This window comes from Ictidomys tridecemlineatus, chromosome 12 (genome assembly GCF_052094955.1).
Source record: "Ictidomys tridecemlineatus isolate mIctTri1 chromosome 12, mIctTri1.hap1, whole genome shotgun sequence".
NCBI classification, from domain to species: Eukaryota; Metazoa; Chordata; class Mammalia; order Rodentia; family Sciuridae; genus Ictidomys; species Ictidomys tridecemlineatus.
The window spans coordinates 1,989,920-2,013,461 of NC_135488.1; the positions used below are offsets into that span (position 1 = coordinate 1,989,920).

The 23,542-nt window shown below is 53.5% G+C and overlaps 1 protein-coding gene across 1 annotated transcript; it reads left to right on the forward strand.

The window, feature by feature from the left end:
* The first annotated feature begins 18,494 nt into the window (after positions 1-18,494).
* LOC101969154 (prothymosin alpha) lies at positions 18,495-19,346 on the forward strand. The gene has a single exon (XM_005338446.5). The coding sequence runs from the start codon at positions 18,556-18,558 to the stop codon at positions 18,886-18,888; it is 333 nt and encodes a 110-aa protein (XP_005338503.1). The 5' UTR covers positions 18,495-18,555; the 3' UTR covers positions 18,889-19,346.
* Positions 19,347-23,542: the final 4,196 nt, after the last annotated feature.

Sequence of the window (23,542 nt, forward strand, 5' to 3'; positions counted from 1 at the left end):
GTGGTTCTGGAGCTGGTGGTGTGCCCAGGGGCCTCTGGCCTGCAGGCTGGGAGCAGGAGTGTGCGGGCTCTCACCTGCTACAGGCTGGGCGGCCAGGCTTGGGGTGGCTTGGCAGGTTGGTCTCCCTGATAACCGAGCAGGCCCCCGAGCCTTATCCCTCCTCTGGGAACCAAGGGGACTTCTTCCATGGCTAGCAAAGTGCAGCAGGTGACCAGAGCCCCATAGGCTGCCCACGAAAGGGTGCGACCAAAGCTGGCATGGAGACCCGGGAATGAAGAGATGACAGAGATGCGGACTGTGCTGAGAAGAGCTGCCAGCCGCAGAGCACGGCTGGGGGAGCCCCTGGGCACTGCCACCAGCGCGGCCGGAAGGAGGCTGCCAGACCTCTGAGAGCGCCCGCCTGGCCACGTGCCCTGGGCTTTACATGGACCCAGGGAGGCAGGGTCTGTTGCCCACGTGGGTTGTGGTCTAGCTTTGGCCCATCTCGTCTTCCCATGCCCCAGCCCCACTTTTGAACTGGGCATGTTTCTTCTGTGCCAGTGCCTACTGGGCATGGGTCACTGTGGGCCTCATGGCACGAGCTCGCCTTGAGCCTCAGAGAAACTGGACTTTGGCCACCCTGGAGCCTGAGACTGGGGCCCTTGGAGAGGTACTGGTGCACTGTCACTGTGATAGGGACATGGGTGTTTAGGGCCCCAGTGGCATGCTGTGGTTTGGGTATGAGGTGTCCCCTGAAAGCTCCTGTTAATGCGGGAATATTCAGAGCTGAGCGATTCGAGGGTGAGAGCCGGGACCTGAGCAGTCTGTCCTAGTTTACACAGCTAGGTGGTGGCTGTAGGCAGGTGGGGTGCGGCTGGAGGAGTGGTCACCTGGGAGGATGCACCTTCCTGTGGCCCCTTCCCTCTCTCTGCTGCTTTTTTTTTTTTAAAAAAGCCTTTTGACTTTTTATTACTCAAAAATAAAAGCTTCATTTTTTAATTTAGTTTTCTGACTCTGTGCTTGTGCCTTCAACACTTTCACAGTGATTTTCTGTTCCGCGATAAGGAAGGCCCGCTTGAACCTGTTCACCAACACATTTCGCACACGGGACTGCCATAGGCCCTGCTGACATTTTTTTTTGTTTGTTTTGGACGATCTCATTAGGACTTCAGGTCTCACAGCATGAGCCCTCGAGGTCTGCCAGCACACACCACACATAGATTCTGGTGCTTTCCCAACTTCCTTATATAAAGATCAGCAATTCTGTTACCAGGGGTTGGAGACAGTCTGGTTTTGTTAGAGGCTGTGTTGTAGGAAAGCCTATGACGGTTGTCAAGCGCTGAACCGTTCTGAGTGCCTCAAGACACCGTCCCCGGAAGAAGAGCTCTCTCTGCCTCTTGACCCCCACAAGCTGAGCAGCCTCCTTTAGCTGGGTCCTTCCACCCTGTTGTCCGGCCTCACCTGGGGCCCAGAGCAAAGGAGTCAGCCACCTATGGACTGAGACTTCGAAAACTTGAGCCCCAAATAAACTTTCCCTCCTCTAAGTGGTTCTTGCTGGGTATTTGGGTTACAGGGAGGAAAGCTGACAAGGTCATCACCCACTTGGGGTTAGCGTAAATAGTGGTGTTATGAACTTTCTTGAATTTCTCACTTGATTAACTTACACGAGTCTCCTTTGGGTGTTGTCCTACCTACTGCTGCTGAAAAACCGCCCTAGAATATCATGGCAGCAAACTTTACTGGCTTACTGTACTCAAGGAGTGTGGGTGAGGAGCTGGGGTAGGGAGCAGAAGGTATGCCCATCCCTGCCACCTTGCCCAGGAAGCACAGGGGGTGATTTGGCAGCCGTGGCACCTACAGACTGCTTCACTCACAGGTGTGTGAGGGCGGGCGAGCAGGTGAGGCCGCCTTCCCACAGCTGGTCCACCTGCTCAGGCTCCCGGGCAGTGGGGAGCCGTGTGCAGTCAGACTCCTTGCCTGGGGCCCGGGGCGCTGAGACCAAGAATTCTGACAAGGGAAGCAGAAGCCGGGGGGCCTTTCCGCAGCCATCCTCAGGCACCCCACGGTCTTCCCCACCCTGCCTTCCACGGAGGGGACGGTCTGAGCCTCCAAGAGGCAGACAGTGATGCAGACGCCCCTGTTGATGGAGGGCCTGGGAGGATTCTCACCGCACCTGCAGGGACCAGAGCTTCTGGGTCTCGTCACACTGCTCGGCTGCCATCCTGCCAGCCAGCGCCACAGGGTGATCCTTGCAGGTTTACCTGCTTTCCCAGAGGGTTGCATGGGAGCTCTGGTGGATCCCAGGTTCCACCTGCCCGGGTTGCCCTTCGGCTTTTGCTCCTGTGGGTGTGCGGTGACTGTAGGGGATGGTAGTTTGCATCTTCTGCGCATTTCCCTGAGGACAGTGACACCAACCTTAGCGGGCTACACTGTGCTCCACGTTGCAGAAGTGATCAAGTTAGGGATTTCAAGCAAACGAGATTGTCCTGGACTTCCTGATGGCCCCTGAGTGCCATCGTAAGTCTTTCTCTAAGAGAGGCAGCGGGAGCTCAGACACTCACACAGGAGAAGCACGGAGAGACGGGGCCAGAGTGGACTGGCCCAGCGTGAGCCAGGTGCCAGCAGCCACAGGAGCCCAGAGAAGCCCAGGGACAGCTTCCAGGAGCTTCTGGAGAGAGTGACCCCAAAGTCTCTTCTAAAAGATTTTTTGAGAAACTTGTTGCATTTAGACCCACGTTCCCCCGGAATTCATCGCCAGGGGTCTGTGACAGTGGGTTTTGCCATCTCCCCATTCCACCACTCTTCAAGAGGCCGAGACCCTTTCCTGCCTCCTGTGGCTTTTCTTCTGCCAGCCGTCAGCCGGCTGTGCTGGTCTCCGTTTCCCTGCTTGCTTGGGACATGGTGCACGTTTTCAAGGGCTTATTGATCGATTGTGCATCTTCTTTGGAGAAATGTCCATTCAGACCATTGTCTACTAAAAATCTGGCTGGGGCTGGGCTGGGGCTCGGGGTAGAGTGCTCGCCTGGCACACGAGAGGCCCTGGGTTCCATCCTCAGCACCACATAAATAGAGAAAAGCTTGGCTGTCCTTCCATCACCGAGTGGTAGGAGCCCTCTACATGACATAGTCTAGGTACAAGCCCTCGATCAGATCCACGATCTGCAAAATCTCCCTCTCCGAGGGTCGTCTTTCCATTTGAGCGTGACTTTTGAAGCGCCAACGCTTTTAACCTCGAGGAAGTCTCATGTGCGTGCTCTTTCTTTGCGTCACTTGTGCTTGTGCTGCTGCCGATAGTTCAAGGTCCTGAGGATGTATGCCTGCTGTCCCCGAGGGCTCTGTGATGGTGGCTGCCACACCGAGCACACGTGTGGGACATGAGCAGGGTCCAGCCTCCGCTCAGCATGCGTACAGCTACCTGCACCGCTGGCTGGAGACCTCCTTTTCCCTGCCGACTGACTTGTTTTAACACCTTGTTGAAAATCAATGTGAGGATTTGCTTCTGGGCTCTCAGTTCTGTTCCAGGGATCTATGTCTGTCTGTTCTGGTATACCAAACAGACCCCAAATCACTGCAGCTTTGAGGTTAGTTTTGAAATCGGGAAGTGCAAGTCTTCTGACTTGGGCTTTGTTTCTGCAATGGTTTTGGTGACATAGTTCAGAGATGCACAAAATGTCCCATTGCCTCAGCAGGCTCCTTCCTCGTGAGACCATTGTGGTTGACCATAGAATCTGCTCCCTTGGTTGCAGTTAACAAAGGGTTTGATGAGGACCAGGGGTTCTGGATAGGGAATGATTTGTGCCTCCCTTTCCTCCAGGGTGTGTTTGGCAATGTCTGCAGACATTTTCCACCTGGTGACTTCCCATTTGGTACAAGGACATCCTGTATCTTTATTTGCTAAATCCAGCAACCCTGCCCGCTGTGTGCAGCCAAGTGCCCGGTCCCCAGCCAACCTGTTAGTCCCCTGCCTGGGCCAGAACTGGGCAGGCGTCACTTACCACCCACTCTGTCCTGAAAACCAGCTTCTGCCTGTGCCGTAAGTGACCAGGTCACCACTGTGGGGATGTGTGGAAAGCCAGCTGCCCTGGGCCTCTGCGTGGTCTTTGCAGTGACATGTCCCCAACACTGGGTGAGTTTGTGGCACTGCTAGGCAACCAAAAATAGTTGCTAGTGGACACTTGTAGATTACTCCTTTGCTGAGTCCCTGGAGGCTCTGGAGGGGGCCAGAGCACAGGGAGCATGTCCTTCAGAGGCTCAGGAGCAGGGACACCCAGCCGTACAGAAGAGTTTCAGTATTTTACCCAGTTGCACATTCTAGCTGTGAGCATTGCTTCCTCGAGGTGACTGGCCACCGTGGTCACCGGCAAGATGGAGCAAGACTGGACAGGCTCAGTAACAGGGAGAAGCTTGCTGCTGGTTGCCTAAAGCAGCGTCGTGGGTGGAGACCAGTGCACCATTCACAGCTGAGTTGAGGAGACAGTCCATCATGTCCCTCCCTGACCCGGGGCTCAAGAAGCACTCGAGGCTCAGGAAGCCCCCACCTGGTTCCTACCTAAAGCAGTAAGGATGTGGGGGGTCTGGGTGTTCGACCTGGGGTGAGGGGTGTGTGGCGTGGAGGTTAGACCATGCACGCGTGCCCTGAGGTCCTGGAGACAGCGGAGCGAGGGCTCCCACCTAGCCAGGTTTCACACCTCATTGCATGTGACCAGCCGAGTGAGTAGGGTGGGCAGGGACTCAGTGGACAGCGAAGCCTCCATGTGTCCAGACGGGCCCCTGAAGTGCTGCCACCTGCTTAAGGGCTTCCCAGCTCTGCAGGGTGGGAAGGCAGCAGGTCCTGGGGCAGCAAGACTTGGCCAGATGGAAGGAAGGCTCTCCAGCGCCCTCCCACTCCAGCATGGCTTCTGTTTGGTTTTGCTGTGGGAACAGCTCTGTGCCAAGGCTCTGGCCCAGCCGAGTGCCTTGGGAAACCAGGGTCCATGCCAGGCCACATCAACAAAGCAAGGCCTTCAGCTCAGGAAGTTGCTCCTTCCTGGCAGGGACGGTGGCATGTGATCATGAAGGATTTGGGTCAGGGAGCATCCTCCTGGGCACCTGCTTGAGGGGGAGGCCAGGCCACTCCTTGGTCTGGCTGTGATTGTTGGTGGATTTATTGGTCTGGGCAGTTTATTAGAAGGGCAGAGTCACCCCATATTTCCTGGGCCCCTTCCAGAGCTAATAGGAGATCTGCGGTCTCCTCCAACCCTCTGGCACCCCTGACCTCGTGTGCTGCCTGGTGCCTCTGCCCAACCAGCATGTCACAGCCTGCCAGGCCTAGGCCTGAGGACTCAGACCAGCCCCACTCCCCACAGAGGTGTGTCAGAGGCCCTCCACGTACAATCCACCTACAACAGCGACACTTGGGGTTTACTGAGGTCCATTTGCAAAATCATTATTGTTGTTTTGAGACAGGCTCTCACTGGGTGGCCCAGACTTCCCTGGAACTCTGGGCTCAGGTGATCCTCCTGTCCCTGCCTCCCAGGTAGCTGTGATTATGGGCAGTGCCACCACACTGACTCATTTGCAAAATTACTTCATGGACCTAATTGGATGGACCTCATGTCCATTTTCAGAAAATCCCTACATGAATGATTAAGTGGTGGTCTAAGAAAACACCATCCACCAGGGCTCCTGTTCCAGGTCCCCAGAGTCCCCAGGTACATTTGCGACACAGATCTCCTGTTTGCAATGTTAAATCACCTGTTTTAAACATCTACTCTACGCACGGTTGAGACACAGTGATGTGCAGGTAGTGAAGTATTTGGCTGGAACCTAGGGGTCTGAATGCATTGGCAAATGTATACGCTGGGTAACCCCGACTCCCGTCAAGACCTGAGCCACCCTGTCTCGTAGAAATGAGGAGGATGGGAAGGGAGTAGGTGGCCAGGGCAGGACTGCAGGCCAAGAAGTGGGGGCCGGGCCAGAACAAAGGAGCATAGAGAGGGTCTTCTGATGAGGTCAACCTCCAGCTGGGCGAAAGTGCTCGTGGACACAAGCAGGGACCCAATCAGACAGACACCTCCGTACTCGTGCCCTATGTAGTGGAGCTAATAAAAACACTAAGATAGTAGCATGGTCACAGGAGACACTTATGAATGGGAGTGAGGTGGACAGGGAGGAGACAGGAAAGGAGGAAATTCCAAAGCCATAAAAAGAAGAGGCCAGAATTCCCCCACTGGACTCCCAGCTCTGGGGCCCCTTCTCTTCAAAGTCTCTCTCTGTCGCTTTTGCAATAACCTGCTGCTGGCTGGCTGGCTCTGTGTCCAGTTCTTCAATTGCTTGCTAAACAGAGACAACCAACCCAGCAACCCAAACAGTAACAGAACTGGGGGCTCAGGTAGGATCAAAACCATGACTCAAAGGTTAGTGACAGTCATGTGAAATGGCTGATGAGACCTGGACAGTGACTGGTGATCGTCTGGCACTTCTGTGGCTCTCTGAGGCTGGGGAAGACCCCAGCCCCAACTAGCAGGACTGAATTCCCAGCCTGACTAATTTTTCCTTCTCCCCTCTATCCCCTGCCCATCACATCATGACAGAATCAGCGATGTTCCTTCCCCTCCTTTTGGAAACGCAGTTTGTCAGTTACGACTAGACTTCTCCTAAGTTGCCTTTACCTCACGCAGAGAGAGACCTTGTCCTTTCTGTCAGGATAGTTATCTCTGGTCACCAGGCCCTGTAGTGGGGCTGGGGCTGGGGCTCAGTGGCAGAGCGCTTGCCTAGCCTGTGTGAGACCCTGGGTTCATCCTTAGAACCACATAAAGATAGATAAAATAATGGCATTTTGTCCATCTACAAGTACAAAAAGAAAAAACAATTATAATAGAGGAACTCCCTATCTTCTGAGACACTTGAGAAACCACCCAATTATTTCCCAAAGGCTTTAAGGACCCTCCAAAAGAAAGAAAGAAAGGGGAAGTCATCATGACCCCCCCAGGATTTCTCTTGGGGCTGACTTATAGCAGCTGCTGGGAATCTCCTTACTCAGGAAAAAGACCTCTCTTCATTGCAGACTCCAGTGTAATGGTTTTTCAGAGGAGGCCAGCTGGTAAGAGCTTGGTGCTGATAATGCAAAGGTCATGGATTCGATCCCCCTACGGGCCACCAAATGCCGAAGTCTGGCTGGGCACAAATAACCGAGCTGCCACAAAGCACTTGTATGTTCAAACAGGAAACTTTATTGCCCGAACTCCACCAGCACTCCACACATACTTTCTGGGAACTCTCTCTCCTCTCCATGGGGCTCCACCCCCACTCTCTCGGACCCCCCCCCCCAGAACTCAAGGGGAACTCCAAAATAGCAGGGCCTAGGCAGCAAGAGCTGCCCTATTGCCGGACAGCAAAGGTCTACATACAATTGAATACACAGCTTAACATAACCATCATCATCTCAATGGCTGGCTGGTGTCACCTCTCAACCACTCCCTTCTGGCAAAATGCCATGCATCATCCCGACTGGGCTGCGGCCCTCAACAGACTCCCCTCAGATATTGTGCTCCTGAGAATTCTGAACCCCTTTATGGCAGGATTAGGGCGGGAATTTCATGCTTTCTGGGATGAAAGCATCAGAAAGATCTGGGTTACAAAAATAAATACTGGGGACGTGGACAGCAGGCCAGGGGTAGGCTTGGCTGGTCCCTACCTGGACACTGTCCCCCGTGGGCAAGCCAGTCTACCCTGTGGACTTGTCAGAGTAAAGTGGGGGTGGATGGCCCCCATCAGAACCTCCTTCTTTTGTTTCCAGATGAGATCTCATTCTTGCAAAATCCTGCAAGCTCACCCCTCTCCCATCTGCTCTTGAACTGGAATAGTTGGGCTCCAGTTAAAGAGAAAACCTTTGATCTTTTGCACTGAGGCCTGGCCCCAGTACCCAGAGGAGATGGAGGACAGTGGCCACCTGAGGGGACCCTAAATCACAGAAGTATTCAGCAATGAGACCTTTTCTGTAGCAGGAGGGTAAATGGATGAAGCTCCTTGGTCCACTTCTTCCTTTATCTGAGACATCGCCCTGAGCTAGCAGGACTACAAGCCTGACCCTCAGACTCTAGTCTGCTGCCCTGAGCCAGACACCAAATCCCAGAATAGGAAAACTTGTACAGAAGAAAGGGGACCAGCTGCACAGGAAGTCCCCTCGGCCCCATCAGAAGGAAAGGTAATGGGTCCTAAGACTGCTTCCCCTTTACGTCCCAACTTAGAAGGACTGGAGCCCAGTCCCCCTCCTCCAGGGACAACTCTACCTGTGATCCCAGAGGTGCTGGGAAATCGGCTGCTCAGGGTTGTTTCCTCTGGTGGGGGGGGGTTGGACCTGAGATAGCACATGTCCCCTTTTTATTAGCTGAATTAAGGGACATAAAGAAAGGCCTAGGGAACTGCACTGAACCCTAGCCGCCTTCCGACCTTCCAGCGGTTATCAGTCTCTATGACTGTGCAGGAAGGTGTCCCATTGCTCTGAGTCACACTTTACCTTCCTTGAAAAGCAGGAGGACAGCAATCCTGGCTGGCAAGAGTGAGACCTCCCTGCGGGAGCCTGGAGCCCCTACCCTGAACCACATTGGGACGCTGACAGAGACAATGGGCTGGACGTCACTGGGTGTCAGGAGGGCTGAGGACTGGGGAAGGATGTCACTGTATACACTGGGTGTCAGAAGGGCCGAGGACCAGATGGACGTCACTGTATACACTGGCATCAGGAGGACTAAGGATGGGGACGACCGTCACTGTATACACTGGGTGTCAGGAGGATAGAGGACTAGATAGACGTCGCTGTATACACTGGGTGTCAGGAGGGCTGAGGAAAGCCCATGGTAGCCTTCCATTTACGCCCCGCTGGCCACTGTGATTCCAGGGGGAGAGGAGCCACGGTGACCTTCCTCTGTGAGGCCATTTCCAACACACTAGCTCTGGGTCCCAGAGGAGGAAGTCACTCCTACAGATAGACTCTTACTCAATCCTCTCAGACCTGTGAAGGGAGCTGTGCAAACAGTCTGTGGAGCTAGCAGGACTACCAGCCTGACCCTGGACCTTTGGTCCAGGCTGCTGAGGTCTTTCATAATAGAGGCCTGAGAAAGGAGGATAAGGAGGACAAAGGACGGGAGGACAGATGGCAGCCTGTGAGCGGGCTGTTCTCCTTCTCCAGGCCTCTAACAGGAGTGGAGCCTCCTCCACTCCTGTTTCTCTTGAGGGAAAGAAGGCCACTCCTAAAAGGATTGTCCCCGGAGGTGTCGACCACCTGTCGGACTGCCTCCCAGACCTGTCCTTTATGTCCAAAGCCCATCTCTATTTGCCTTTGAGGACCCTACCCGTAAGGCAAGACCTGGTGCGAGGCCTCCTGGACTGGTCATACCGGACATAGTGTTCCTTCAGTGTGAGGGCGACCTTCTTTTGTGTGGACCTTCAGGAGAATGATATCTGAGGGCACTGACTCTCTTCCCAATTCCTGGCCCTGGGGATATAAAGTCTCCCCAGAGGCGCTCAGTTGTGCCGACCCAGGTCTGACTTAGACATGATACTGGAAGGGGAAACTTGAAAGCTTGACCCAGAATCCCACGCGCACTCCTGCACCCCCTTCCTTGGACAGTAAAGCAGCTCAGGGGCTGGCCAGGACAACTGGACATTGTAGAATTGGATGCCAGGATGTGCTGAGAGGTGAGGCCCCTCTGTGAGTGCCTTAAGGAAGCACAGGGACATTCACGGGCAGTCCTTAGTTGGACTCCAGAGGCAGGAAGACAGCGCTTACCCAGGCCCCTGCTCTGGGCTGGCCGCCCAGTCGACTTTTCTTTGTGGCAGAAAGGGATGGAGTGGCCCGGGGAATGTCACTTAATCACTGGGGGCCCCTCCCAGCCAGTGGGGTACCTAAGTAAGGAGTTGGATGAGGTATCCGGGAGCCGTGGCTGCAGTGGGCTCTTGGTGCCCGAGGCATATAAACTCACCCTGGGAGGCCCCTCCTGTACTGCCCTCCCAGGGAATCGGAGGCATCCTGAGCTCTAAGGGCAGCTCTGGCTACGGACAGCCACACTCTCCAGCAGCAGGCCCTGCTGGAAGGACCTGAAATGACCCGAAAGGCTTGTCATGACCTCGGTGCAGCCACGTTCTTACCTGAGGTAGAGGAAGGCCCTCCACTCCCCTGAGGAGTTCTAGTGGACACTTGCGCTGCCAGGCCAGAGGTACCTGTTCATCCTGTAGATATTCCGCTCGCACCCTATCCACCCCTGGGAGTTCATCAGTGATCGACGGGACTCAGAGATCTGGGTACGCAGCAGGGACAGACTTGGAGGTGGAATCAGGGCCACTTCCTGCTAATGCCAGAGAGCAGGTGCCAGAATTGGTTGTCTCTCCCAACCCCTGGCCCTAGAGCCTTCTAAAGACAAGAGGGTCGAAGTGCACAGGGAGCTAAACAAGCCTCTCTTGTACCTATGCTCACGCCGCTGCCTGGGGGAGTGGGGCTTGCTCACCACCGCACACTCCTGTTGGCACACTGAGGAACTCTTCGCCTCCTGAGGCCACCTCCTGCCCTCTCAGGTGGCAGGTGTCCATGCTCCTGGGCATCAGACATAGCAGCCAAGGCAGCTGTTTATCGGGTCCCACAGCCGCCCTGCTCCTATGGGAAATTCTTTCCTGTCCTCTGAACACTCCAGTTCTTGCTGGAAGAGGCCTGACAGGCTGCGCCTCAAGGACCCCACCTGAGTTGTAGAGGATGGGGTTTCTCCTGAGGGCACCCTGTTACTTCCCCAGCATCTGATGGAAGGTTTTGAAGTCTCTCCCCCGGCTCTACAATTGGGAAGAGACCATACTCTTACCCTAAAACAGGAGATGTTTTCAGGAAAAGGCTGAAGACACAGTCCAACAGATCATCCACAGCTGTGGTGTCTGCCGGCAGGGTAATTCCTCTAACAGATTCCTCCGCCTTCATGGACACCAAGGAGCAGGTTGTCTGTCATCCCGGAGTGGACTGGCAGCTAGATTTTACCCATGTGCCCAAGGGACCGAATGCGAAGCATTTACTAGTTCTGGTGGACACATTCCCTGGACAGGTGGAAGGCTTTCCCTGCAGAACTGGAAAGGCGACTTGTAAAATGTCTACTTCAGGACATCATTCCTTAACGTGGTGTCCCTCAGAGTCTTCAGAGATATAATTGGCCTTTTTTTTTTTTTATATTTTTAGTCGTAGATGAACACATACCTTTGTTTTATACATTTATATGTGGTGCTGAGGATGGAATCCAGTGCCTCACACGTGCTGGGCAAGCACTCTGCTGAGCCTCAGCCCAGCCCTGGACCTACTTTTAAGGCAGAAGTAACACAAGCATTAGGAATTAAATTTCATCTTCAATGTTCGTGGTGACCTCGGTCTTCAGGCATGGTAGGAAAAAACCAGTGAGCTTCTTAAGAGACACTTAAGAAAATTGTTTCAGGGAACTAAAATTCCACGGGTTAAACTTCTGCCCTTGGCCCTGATAAGGCTACTGGCCCACAGGGACTAACTCACTTGCATCCCTGTGCAGAAAGCCTTTTTTGTCTAACGATTTACTTGCAGGTTTTGAGACCTCTCCGTTAGTATCAGTTAGTGGAGGTTTCAACAGATGCTTCCAGAAATCTGACTAGAACTTCCTGAGGGAGACGATCAAGGCCCCTTGTCTTCTGCCCAGGTAAAAATCATAAATCCAAGTAAGGGGCTACATACTCTCAACTGGGAGGGTCCTTACTTGGTAATCAGGTTCACCCCTTAGTGGCCATGTGGCAGCAGGACAAGACCCCTGATACATCATACCCCATACATCCCTCAAGCCTTTTCCTGAAAACATTTCCTGTTTTAGGGTAAAAGTATGACCTCTTTCAAATGGTAGAGGTAAGGGAGAGTTCCTGTTTAAACAAGCTAAGTGGCATGTTTGGTTTTATTGGTTTTTTGATTGCAACATCAGTGGCTGTGCTGCTTGCTATCAGGTTAGTAGAGACAGCTCCAAAGGATGGAGGTCCTGCTCCACAGGACGGAGGTCCTTCACATGAGCTATTCCTAGCTTTAACCTATTCAGGCACAACAAGGATCCCCACCTGTGTGTGTCTTGGCCCATGGAAGGCTTCCTTTTACATTGGACTTTGGGTCTAACCTCACTGCCTCTTCTTGTCCTGCCCAGGGTCACTCTTATCTGCATTCGGTAGGCACAATCGCTTCAGCTATCCTGTCTTTAATTGCACTAATGGGAACATTACATAAACAAACGACAGATTGTTTTATGTGCTAACGCTACAGCCACCTGCAACCGCACAGTGTGGGTGGAGGGCACTGCTGTTTAATCTAAGATGACAAAGTACAGCCTCCCCAAATAGAGTCCCCAGATCTTGCGTAAATGTCACTCAAAATTATCGGGAACAGCAATTACATTTTAATTTGACTTTCCCTACTTTAAAACAACGTAATTGGAGAAAAAGAAGTTGGTGTGATACACCTGGCTTGGTGGAGCTGAGACTGGTTTGGGCCTAGTGAATTCCATGGACCTGGAGAGCTGGGTGGGCAGAATGCAGAGCAGGATGAGACGTGGCGCCGGTCATGCGTCACCAAGACGCCCTTGACCTGAGGAGCTGTTCCTGGCCTGTTTAGCAGGTCTACTCTTACTAGTCTGAATGTACACACAATGTCAGCGTGTTGGCTAACTGGAAGGCCCTGAAAGAACTGTACACCTTAATACAGAAAGAAAATGGACGACTGGTACCTGCCAGACATGAGGTCACTTTTAGGAACTTATTTACCACTTACATTCCTAGAGCTCCGGGGGACTTCACAGCACCTAATCGACAAAGCGCTGATTCACTTTGCGCTGCGACTCCACAGCACTGTGAAAGCCGTCGGCAGGTGCTCTGTGACGTTCTCTGGCCTGTCACCTACACGCCCCGTTGCCTTGGCTGGTCCCCATCTGAGTGTGTCAGGTGTGATCAAGGAGGAGCACGTGGTGGCTGAGCAGGCGGGCGGAGCCCTGTCGGCATCCGTTCCTCTGATTCACGTGACCTCACTGTGAATCCTGTGCGTGACTTTCTATGCTCTATGAAGTAATTGCTCCATGTGTCCCCTTGGCCACTAATAGTCAACCTGACTTAAATGTCCTTAATCAACTCGCTCCTCTTGCTGGGTGTATGGCGCACCTCGAGGTCCTCCGATAGCAGGGTGACATATTTTACCTTTCTCCTGACCAATGGATGTTACTTAACTTAGGCCCAAAAACCATTACCTTTACCCCACTTGGGAATTTATAACCCCTAATAGATGTCCTTAATAAAAGTACTGTATGAAGTTAAAGATTTAAATATGATTAGCATCAATTAAATCAACACAAAACACACGCAAATTACGAATTAGTCTACACTAATTGATGTTTGACATTTAATAATTACTGACACTGATCATTGGTATGATTTTCTGTTTCCCCAACTGCATGATGACATTTTTCTGCTCTGTTTAACCCTATAACAGTATTTGCTTTAGTGTTGATCTCACTTTGATGTTGTGATATGTATCTGTATGGTAGGATCTAAAGAAGGGCTGTTCAGATAAACCCCAAATAACGGTGCTGGCCAGCTTCCACCAAGGGCCTCTGAACCGTCCTGACAATGCCTCCTTGCCTGACCTCTCCCTCAGGAGAACCCCCAGACTCAGGCCCTCAATGCCCCTTTCCAGCCTGAAGTAGCCAGAGTGGTAGCCAGAGTGGCCCCAGCTCCCAGCAGTAGTCGGGGTTTCCCCTGAGGGGGGATTGAGGGAGATGGAGAAGGGCCTAGGCACCCAGGCAAGAGGCAGTGAGGAGGTCAGGGCAGGCCCAGGACCAAGGCGCATGGACAGGTTCTCCTGGTGAGGTCAACTTCCCTCTTTACGAAAGTGCTTGTGGACACAAGCGGGGACCCAATCAGAAAGGCACCTCAGCACTCGTGCCCCCAAGCCAGGGATCCAATAGAAAACCTTAATCAGAGGCATGGGCAGCAGGGCACAGTCAATAACAGTGAAGAGCACGTGGACAGGGCAGGAGACAAGGTCAGGAGGGAAGTCCAGAGACCATAAGAACAGGCCCAAGCTCCACCAGAGGTCCAGCTCTGGGATCCCTTCTCTTGGGAGAAGTCTCTATCTCTGCTGTGTTTGCAATAAACCTGTTGCTGGCTTGCTATCTCTGTGTCCTGTTCCTCAATTCTTTGCTGAAGAGAGACAAGGAACCCAACATCCAGACAGCAAGAGAAAGCTCCCTCTTGCCCTCTCCCAGCACCCTGACTGTTCTGATTCCTAACACTCTTGATTTTTGCCTTCTCTGGGGTGTGGTGTAGTGGAACTGCGTAGCGCACGGGTATTTGTGTTGTCCTCTCCCACCTGCAGGATTCCCTGGAGCCTTTCCTCTCTGTTGAGGAGGTATCCATTGTACACATCCTCTAGGATTTGTTTATCTTTTTATCTGTTGATAGACATTTGTATTTTTCCAGTTTCTGACTATTAAGAATAAAGTTACACTGGGCACAGCGGTGAACACCTCTGAACTCAATGGTTCAGGGGACGAAGGCAGGAGGACTGTGAGTTCAAGGCCAGCCTCGGCAACTCAGTGAGGCCCTAAGCAACTTAGAGAGATCCTGTCTCTAAATAAAATATAAAAAGGGCTGGGCATGTGGCTCAGTGGTTAAGCACCCCAGGGTTCAATCCCTGGTACTAAAGAGACAAACGAAAAATAACCTCACGGGAAGAGGATGGTGGTGACTTTACTGGAAATGACTGTCACTTGCTGAATCAACCGTCTCCTGGTAGGAGTCCCAGAGGGCTAACTGTGGCCTGCACCCAGGAAAGAGCTCCTTCATATTCCTGGGAAGTGGACTAAGCCACAGAGCAACGTCGAGGTTTGCTGAAGGTTAGGCTGAAAGGTTCACTGCATTTCCAGAGTTTTGCCTGAGCTCAACTGACTTCAACTCAGCAGGATGACATTGAGAAGATGAAGTAGAGAAAGCTGGCCTTTCGAAAAGCTTATCTGAATTCTGAATCTTCACCGCTGTAAACTCGGTGATTTCCTTGCCAACATACACAGCATTCTCTGATTCGAGGGCCTCATTGTCTGCACCCTCACCCTCTCAGAATGTCTCTCTAAGCTGCATCAGTGATTCCTGAATACAGACTGGCATCATGGAGACTTTGTCTTTAAGGGGATAGGAATGGGCAGGCTCTGACACTGGCTGGACCAACAGAGGAAATGTCTGCGGGTCCCTCGAGAAGGAGTCCTTGGAGGCCCCGTTTCCCTTGGCAGGACCTCAGAGGAAAGCCTGAAGGGCGGCTGGTGGGGCTCCAAACAGGATTCGTGGCCTCAAAAGCTATCGTGAGGCTGGGCCAGCTTGGCTACCACCTGGAGAGCGGAGCTTCAGCACCAGGAAGTAGATCAGGAGTGGTGCAGGAACAGCAGGGGCAGGGGCTCTGGGAAGCCTCGGTGGGGGGCCAAGGGCAATGCTGCCTTTCCCAGCACTGCTGAGAAAGAGAAGGCTCATTGTTCACAGCTGAGATGCTTCCTGTGTTGGCCTTCACCCAGTTCCTGTTCTGTGACTTTGGTAGCCAGCTACCCACAGCTTGCAGAGAGCTAGGGACCAGGCTGGGGAAAAACCCAGGCTCCCAAAATCCAAGCGCAATGTTCTTTCTCTTACCTTGCACACGTGCTTACTCATCAGTGTTCTCTTGGGGACTCCCACAGGTGGGGATAGGAGAGCAGTTACAGAGGGATGAGGAAAGAACAAGAGAAAGCCAGACAGGGAGCATCTTGGGGAGAGCAGGCTTTGTCTGCTCTAGAGACTCCACGGTGTTCAGGACAACAGTCCTCAGGCTGCACCTGTATTAGGTGGCTCCATGGTGTGTAGAACAGCAGTCCTCAGGCTGTGCCTGCCCTGGGTGACACCATGGTGTGTGGAACAACAGTCCTCAGGTTGTGCCTGCCCAGTGACTCCATGATGTGTGGAACAGCAATCCTTAGGTTGTGCCTGTCCAAGTGACTCCATGGTGTATAGAAAGGCAGCTGTCAGGCTGTGCCTGCCCTAGTGACTCCATGCTGTGTAGAACAGCAGTCCTCAGGCTGTGCCTGCCCTGGTGACTCCATGGTGTGTGGAACAGCAGCTCTCAGGCTGTGTCTGTCCAAGTGACTCTATGGTGTGTGGAACAGCAGTCCTCAGGCTGCACCTGCCCTGTGTGACTCCATGCTGTGTGGAACAGCAGCTCTCAGGCTGTGTCTGCCCTAGTGACTCCATGGTATACAGGACAGCAGTCCTCAGGCTGCACCTGCCCTGTGTGACTCTATGGTGTTTAGGACAGCTGTCCTCAGGCTGTGTCTGCCCTAGTGACTCCATGGTATACAGGACAGCAGTCCTCAGGCTGCACCTGCCCTGAGTGACTCCATGCTGTGTAGAACAGCAGTCCTCAGGCTGTGCCTGCCCTGAGTGACTCTATGGTGTGCAGAAAGCAGTTCTCAGGCTGTGTCTGCCCTGAGTGACTCTACGGTGTGTAGGACAGCAGTCCTCAGGCTGCACCTGCCCTAGTGACTCCATGGTGTATAGGACAGCAGTCCTCAGGCTGCGCCTGCCCTGGGTGACTCCATGGTATGTAGAATAGCAGTCCTCAGGCTGTCCCTGCCCTGTATGACTCCATGGTGTATAGGACAGCAGTCCTCAGGCCGTGCCCACCCTGAGTGACTCCTTGGTGGGGAGAACAGCAGCTCTCAAGGCTTTGCTCCATACTCCTAAATTACTCCAAGGTATATAAAAAAGCATTTTTCCAACTCTGCCTAACCCTGAGTTCCCCATTTTGTAAAGCAGAGGTTTGCCATAAACTAGTCCATTTTAAATGCAAGCCTCAATGTAGGACTACTCTTTGTACAAAAAAACCACCATTTCCTAAGGACAGCTTTAAGGAACAAACTGTTCAATGACTTACGTGTACCAACTTATCAAACTGATTCAGGATCACCTGGACTTGGGGACATTCCAGATGATATCAGGAACACCAGACAGGGAGGCTTATCAACACCACCTAAGACCCGTAAAAGGAGGAGCCCCCAAGCCTGGGCACGGCAGCACCCTGACCCCAGCACCTGGTCACTCATCATGAACCTTCTCCAGGAAAACTGCTGTGGGGACAAATCTCCCCTTTCCTGTCCTATCAGGAGGCAGCAGAGCACAGGTTCTCCTGCCATAGCGACCACACAGGGCCCACTCCAACCTGACACCCTGTGTAGACACACCAAGCTGACACTCTGCAACTGAAAGTGCCACTCACCGTGACTCTGCTCCTGCCTTGCTCGGGCTCAGAGTGCTGTATAGCTCTGTGGCCATCATAATCCTTCTTGATCTTTCTGTGACCTATGAACCTGGACAGCATTATGTGAAGGCTGGTGTGTCACTAGAGTGTATCAGGTTTAAAATCAAGGTTGGGATAAACGAGTCTGTGATTGCCTACTAGTGAGTGGGGGTGACCCATGGTCTGATTCAGGACTCAGACAAGCTTTTCCAAGGCGCCCTTTCCATGTAGACAGCCTCGTTCTCTTCAGCATGGAAGAAGTCAGTCTTCAACTCCAGCCCAACATGTGCAGCAGGAGACTCTCCCGGCTTTCAGAGGGGAAGAGACGACTCCCTGTGTTCACAGAGTTTGGGCAGAGGGCAGGAGGGAGACAGGGGAAGACAGCGGGAGAGGTTTTGCTTCATCCTCTTAAAGGTGACCCAAGGTGCTGGGGATGGAAGCCAAGAAAGTGGGGAGGCAGAGGCTGCAGGCAACCAGGGCCTCAGAAGAAAGAGGGACACTGCAAAGGCCACACGCATGCTGGACAGTGTAGTTGCTCTTGTGAAACCCTGTCCAACAGTGTCACCCACAGGATCTTGTGTTCTGACAAAGTGGGCCGCAGGTAGGTGGGCACCAGGGCCACCCACTGGCTGCACCGTGTGGCCTCTTAGACATGGTGTGCTCCAGGCCCTGGTACCACCCAGATGCCTTGGCCGTTGGGATTCCAGTCACGTGACTCCATCTAGTTTCAAAATGCCAGTGAGGCTCAGATCACACACCTGCACTCCTGTCCCCACAGTTCCAGGGGAGCATCTCAGCACCCAGGGGTGGGGTTCTTCCCAGTCAGGGGGGCGGCCCCCTCTGTACCTGTGAGAGCCGGGGAGCAGTGCGGCCCTCAGCCCGGCCTCTCTGAGCTTGGCAGTGCAGGCATAGGGCCTCTGGTCCTCGGCTGCTCCACCTCCGGCGCAGCCTTCCTCCTCACCTCCGCAACACAGCCAGGCAGCCACTCAGAGTGACAGCCACCAGAGGTGACATCGACACCAGCCACCTGAGTGAGGCGACTCCCAGAATAGGGCATGGTGCCCAACAAGACTACCCCACGACTGGCTCCTCTGAAAAGCCATCTTTGCATTGTTCCTGGGTCCAGCTCCCCACTCGCCGCAACCACCTCCGCCTCGCACCTCCTCCTCTGTCGCGGACTCCGGCAGCTTTATCACCAGAGTCCCTGAACTCTAGTTTCCTTTTTAACCCACTGCATTGGATCACCGGCATGCCCCACCATGTCAGACACGGCCGTGGACACTAGCTCTGAAATCACCACCAAGGACTTAAAGGAGAAGAAGGAAGTTGTGGAGGAGGCAGCGAATGGAAGAGACGCCCCTGCTAATGGGAGTGCTAATGAGGAAAATGGGGAGCAGGAGGCTGACAATGAGGTAGATGAAGAAGAGGAAGAGGGTGGTGAGGAAGAGGAGGAGGAGGAGGAAGGTGATAGTGAGGAAGAGGATGGAGATGAAGATGAGGAGGCTGAGGCAGCTACAGGCAAACGGGCAGCTGAAGATGATGAGGATGATGATGTTGATACCAAGAAGCAGAAGACCAATGAGGATGACTAGACAGCAAAAAAGGGAAAAGTTAAACTAAAAATAAAAGGCCACCATGACCTATTCACCCTCCGCTTCCCATCTCAGAATCTAAACGTGGTCACCTTCGAGTAGAGAGGCCCATCCACCCGCCCACCACGGGCAGTGCCACTCGCAGATGACGTGTGCTCTTCACCACCCAACCAAAACCACAATGTGAATTTGCAACAGGGGAGGAAAAAAACCCAAAACTTCCAACGCCCTGCTTTTTTTCTTAAAAGTACTTTAAAAAAGGAAAATTTGTTTGTATTTTTTATTTACATTTTATATTTTTGTACATATTGTTAGGGGTCAGCCATTTTTAATGATCTCGGATGACCAAACCAGCCTTTGGAGCGTTCTCTGTCCTACTTCTGACTTTACTTGTGGTGTGACCATGTTCATTATAATCTCAAAGGAGAAAAAACACCTTGTTAAAAAAGCAAAAACAAATGAGTGTCTGTTTACAGGGTGCAGAGGCCGTGGGAGGCCAGGGGGTGGGAGTGCTCCAGCCCCAAGGTTAAGCCCTTTGGTTGAGAGACAAGAGCTCCGATGGCAGGCGGGAGCGAAGGACAGCAGCCAGACTATGGGGCCAGAGGCCATCATCCTAGAAGGAGGCACAGTCAAGTCTACTGCCACTCTCAGCAGGCCCTCATTGAGGGCCAGGAAAGAGTCCTCTTCCCTCCCCACCCCGGGGGCTTTCAGTCCCCTTCCCTGCCCCAGGCTCAGTTGTGCACAGGGAAGGAGCTACTGGAGGGTTCTGGCCAGGGGCTTGTCCTTGGACACTCCTCCATTCAGCCTTCAGCAGGAGGACTTCCCTGGCACAATGCCAAGAGGCCCTTCCCCTTACGACAGAGATGTCAGGCCAGCAAAGTGTCCAGTGCAGGAATCAGCCACCTGCCTATGGCACACTTTGGGTCTGCAAATTTGGGGTCTATTGCCTAACTCTGAATAAAGGCCTTGGTTTCTAGTGCAGATAGCTGTCCAGAAAATGGAGCAAGAAGCCCGTTACTGGCCACGCACACCTTGTTCATGCACAAGACCCAAAGGAAGGCAGGGATTCCAGGACAAGGACTAATACTATGGACGGCACTTTAGAGTAACCTGAGGACCTTGGCACTCATCTCCATCCCCGCATTAAGGCCAAAAGCCCAATAGAAGCACCTTGTCCCTCTGTCAGCTGAGGGTCGAGGTCAGGGGCTTGCAGAAGAACAGGCAGATGGCGTGGACCTGAACCCAGGGCCCCTGACCTCTAGACTGGCACCCCTCCCAGGGTGAACGTGGGGCCGCTGCTGAGAGGTTTGGGGTGCAGAGAGTGCCCAGAGGGCCTGGGTCAGGGAACTCCTGGGCCCCTCGCCACCTGCTGGCTGGACACAATCTCCCCGTATCTCCCCATAGCCACAGCTCCTCCCTCAGCGCTGGGTGAGATGTGAAGTGGAGCAGTGAGCAGTAGCCCCACCCGGGCCCCTCAGCCACCACTCCCTCATTCTCTCCCCTGTCCTGGGATGCCAGCTGGGCCGCTGTCAGGACTGAGTCTCTGTGTTAGAGGCAGGTCACTCTGGAGCAGCCCCTCCTGCAGCATCCTCACTCAGAGCCGAGGTCCCTCTGAGTTGGGAGGTGGGAGCTGACATCTTGGAGTGGCGGCCACCTGGTGCACGTGAGAGACTGCCTGTGGTACAGAGCTGGATGCTGTGCACAGATGAGGCTCCCTCCCCAGCCAGACTCTAGACAGCAGCTCACAGGAACTGGGCCTGAAAGACCAAAAATTGGCCAAAAATTCTGATTCAAATACCTAGATCCCAGATGAGCTGGAATTGAGGCAAAGCCATCCTTCTTCAAGGACCCCTGGGAGATCCATGTACAGAGGAAGATGCCAGGGGAAGGGACAGTTTATAACTTGGGGGGACTTTGACCTAGAAATGGAGACCAGTATGACTCTCTTTAACTCTAGAGAAGGCCAAAGTGCTCTCTGGAGCTGGGACTCTTTGGGCACCCAAGGAGGACCCTGAGCTTTCCCACGTGCTCCTATGCCATGCACGCCCATGTCCCCCTTTGCATGCCCTGCTGGTCACTAGCAGGTCCAAGGCTGCCCATCCAATGACTTCAGCTGCAGACCCAGGATGAAGACATGGCCACTCCTCCTCTGGCCTTGCCACAGACGGGGAAGTCCCACCCTTGCCTACCTTTGACCCATACCATGTCTCCAGCACCTACTATATTTAAAAATAAATATCATTAAGAATTAGGGCCAAATGCCCACGTGTGACCCACAAAGCGCTTTTCGTGCTCAGGAACCCACCGCATGCTGAGGGCCTCCCAGAGTGGGGCTCGGTGGAGCTGGGATGGGAAACAGAATCCACTGTGAGCAGAGCAGCGCGCAGGGTGCTGGTGGAAGGCAGCAGGTGCACTTGAAGCCAGGGCTAAGTAGTCATCGGGAGGGGAGAGGATCCCTGTCACAGTTACAACCAGGGCCCAGCAGAACACTGATCAGGATGGGATGGGAATGTGAAGGAGAAGGATTGGTAAGAGGACTTGGCCATCCTGGACCCCTGGGCCTGGTCACCAGAACTGTGAGGGACAGTGTCCACACTGAGAAGTGCATGGAACCAGGGTGGCCGCTGCCAGCCCTGCTGTCCTGGCTGGGTCTTGGGGAGGGAGAGTGCGACGGCCTCTGTGGTGTTTGATATTGCACTCTTCCCAGCAGAAAGCAGGTGGCCTGAATGGGGACGTCAAGGAGGGCTTACGGAAGGGCCTGTTTGTAGAGAGTGGCCTGAGGGAGCCTACAGGGACAGGAAACACAGGAGTATGCAGCAACAGCCACCGCAGAGCCATTAGCACTCCTGGACTTGAACTCTAGCCGGGAGAGGATGAGGCACCACCGAGGGGCCCGGAGGCTGGTGGCCACAGCAACAGACCCCGTGGGTCTCCTCCAGGGCCTCTCACTGCATGTCCAAATACCAGAGGGCGGGTGTGCAGGCAAAGGAGCCTGAGGACACCCTCTCTTTCATGGAGCTCTGCCAGGCACAGGGTGACCCAGCTGCCATGTGATCAGCATCAGAGTGTTCTTACTTCTAAAGCCAGTTCTACCTGGTGGACCGGATGACTGATGTTGGCCTCTAGCTTTAGAAGTGCCACCAATCAGGGGGCCTGCTTCCGGCCCATGATTGGTGTCTCGTTACTGTTTACTTTCATGCCTGGCACTGGATACCTGCTACTCTGGTCCAGAGATGCCTCAGTCACCCCAGCCAGGCAGGGTCTTGATCACAGGGCCTCCAGCTTCCCAGGTGGGACCATGAGAGCTTCCTGGAGTTTACACCACGGCCTGCCTGGACACTTCAGCAAGCTAGTGCCTGCAGAGGACATCTGGGGCAGACCTTTCCAGCTGAACTTCTCTCCACCCGCCAGGGTTCCCACATGGTCCCCCTTAGCCCTGCAGAAGTCACGGGCCCTCAGGGAAGTTCTGTTGCACCTACACAGTGTTCATTTTCCTTGAAGTTGAATTTTTAATTTTTTTTTGTGTTGAAACATTTAGAAACTGGGCAAATTCACCCCCAGATTCCAACTCCTGGGTTTGCTTGGGAGCTCTGACGACCTGGAAGCCCAGGATGCTGAGAGGCCGCGACAGCACCGGCAGAGGTGGAGCACAGGCAGCCCCTTCCCTGGGGCTGCAGCTGCCCAGCTCCTGCTTCCTACCCACTTGTACCCCTCTCTGTGCCCTCGGTCTTAAAGATGACTCCTTTATTGTACAAGCTGAGCCGACAGCCATTTCCTCCCCGGACACTGCAGACACTATCTCCCCTCTCCCAGGAGCCCTTGTTTGGCTGCTGCTTCTCTGCTTGTCTCCTTCCTCCGGCTGCCTCGAAGGTCTTTTCTTTTTTTATTATTTTTCAGATGTTAACGGACCTTCATCTTACTTATTTATTTTTATGAGGATGGAACCCAGGGCCTCACATGTGCTAGGCAGGCGCTCACCACTGAGCCCCACCCCAGCCTCTGTTGTGAGATTCGTCTTCTCACTTCCTGCCTGTGAACTGCTTTCTGCCCTCATCTGAAGACTGTGTCTTTCATTAGTTCTGGAAAAGTCTTCAGTCATGGCTTCCTCAGTTCTTGCCTCTATATCATTTGCTCTATTTTTTTTTTTTTCTTACTAAAAGTCTGGTCAGGCATGTGCAAGCTTTTCCCTTACTCATTCTGACCCACCTCCCAGCTGCTGAGCCACACACCCGGCCTGCTACTCCCCACCAAGAAGCCATGGCGGAGCCAGAGCCGTGGAGAGCAGCCAGGGCAGGCTGGGGCATGAGTGAGAAAAGGAAAAGGCTGCAGGGAGCCAGGCCAAGGCAACCCAGGGTAGCCAACCTGGTGCACCGCAGTGGCCCAGCCCAGACCTAGGGTTAGCCCTGATTCTCCCGGCATCTGCAGTCCACCAACCTCAACCTCCTGCATCCTGATGAGCGTTGAGAGGTGGGGCAGGCCTGAAAATTCAGGCTTAAGAACTAACCAAGTGCTGAGCCCTGCTGTAAACCCCAGGCTAGCGCACTCAGCCCGCAGCCCTTAGGACCCTCTTGCCCTAGGAGAGCTGTCTCTCTTCTTCCCATGTGACTAGACTCTACTGTTTTACTCACCCTTCCTACTCTATAAATTTGATTCT

What these genes read in the sequence shown, in the direction of transcription:
- LOC101969154 (XM_005338446.5), top strand. Translation starts at nt 18,556, where the DNA reads ATGTCAGACACGGCCGTGGACACTAGCTCTGAAATCACCACCAAGGAC.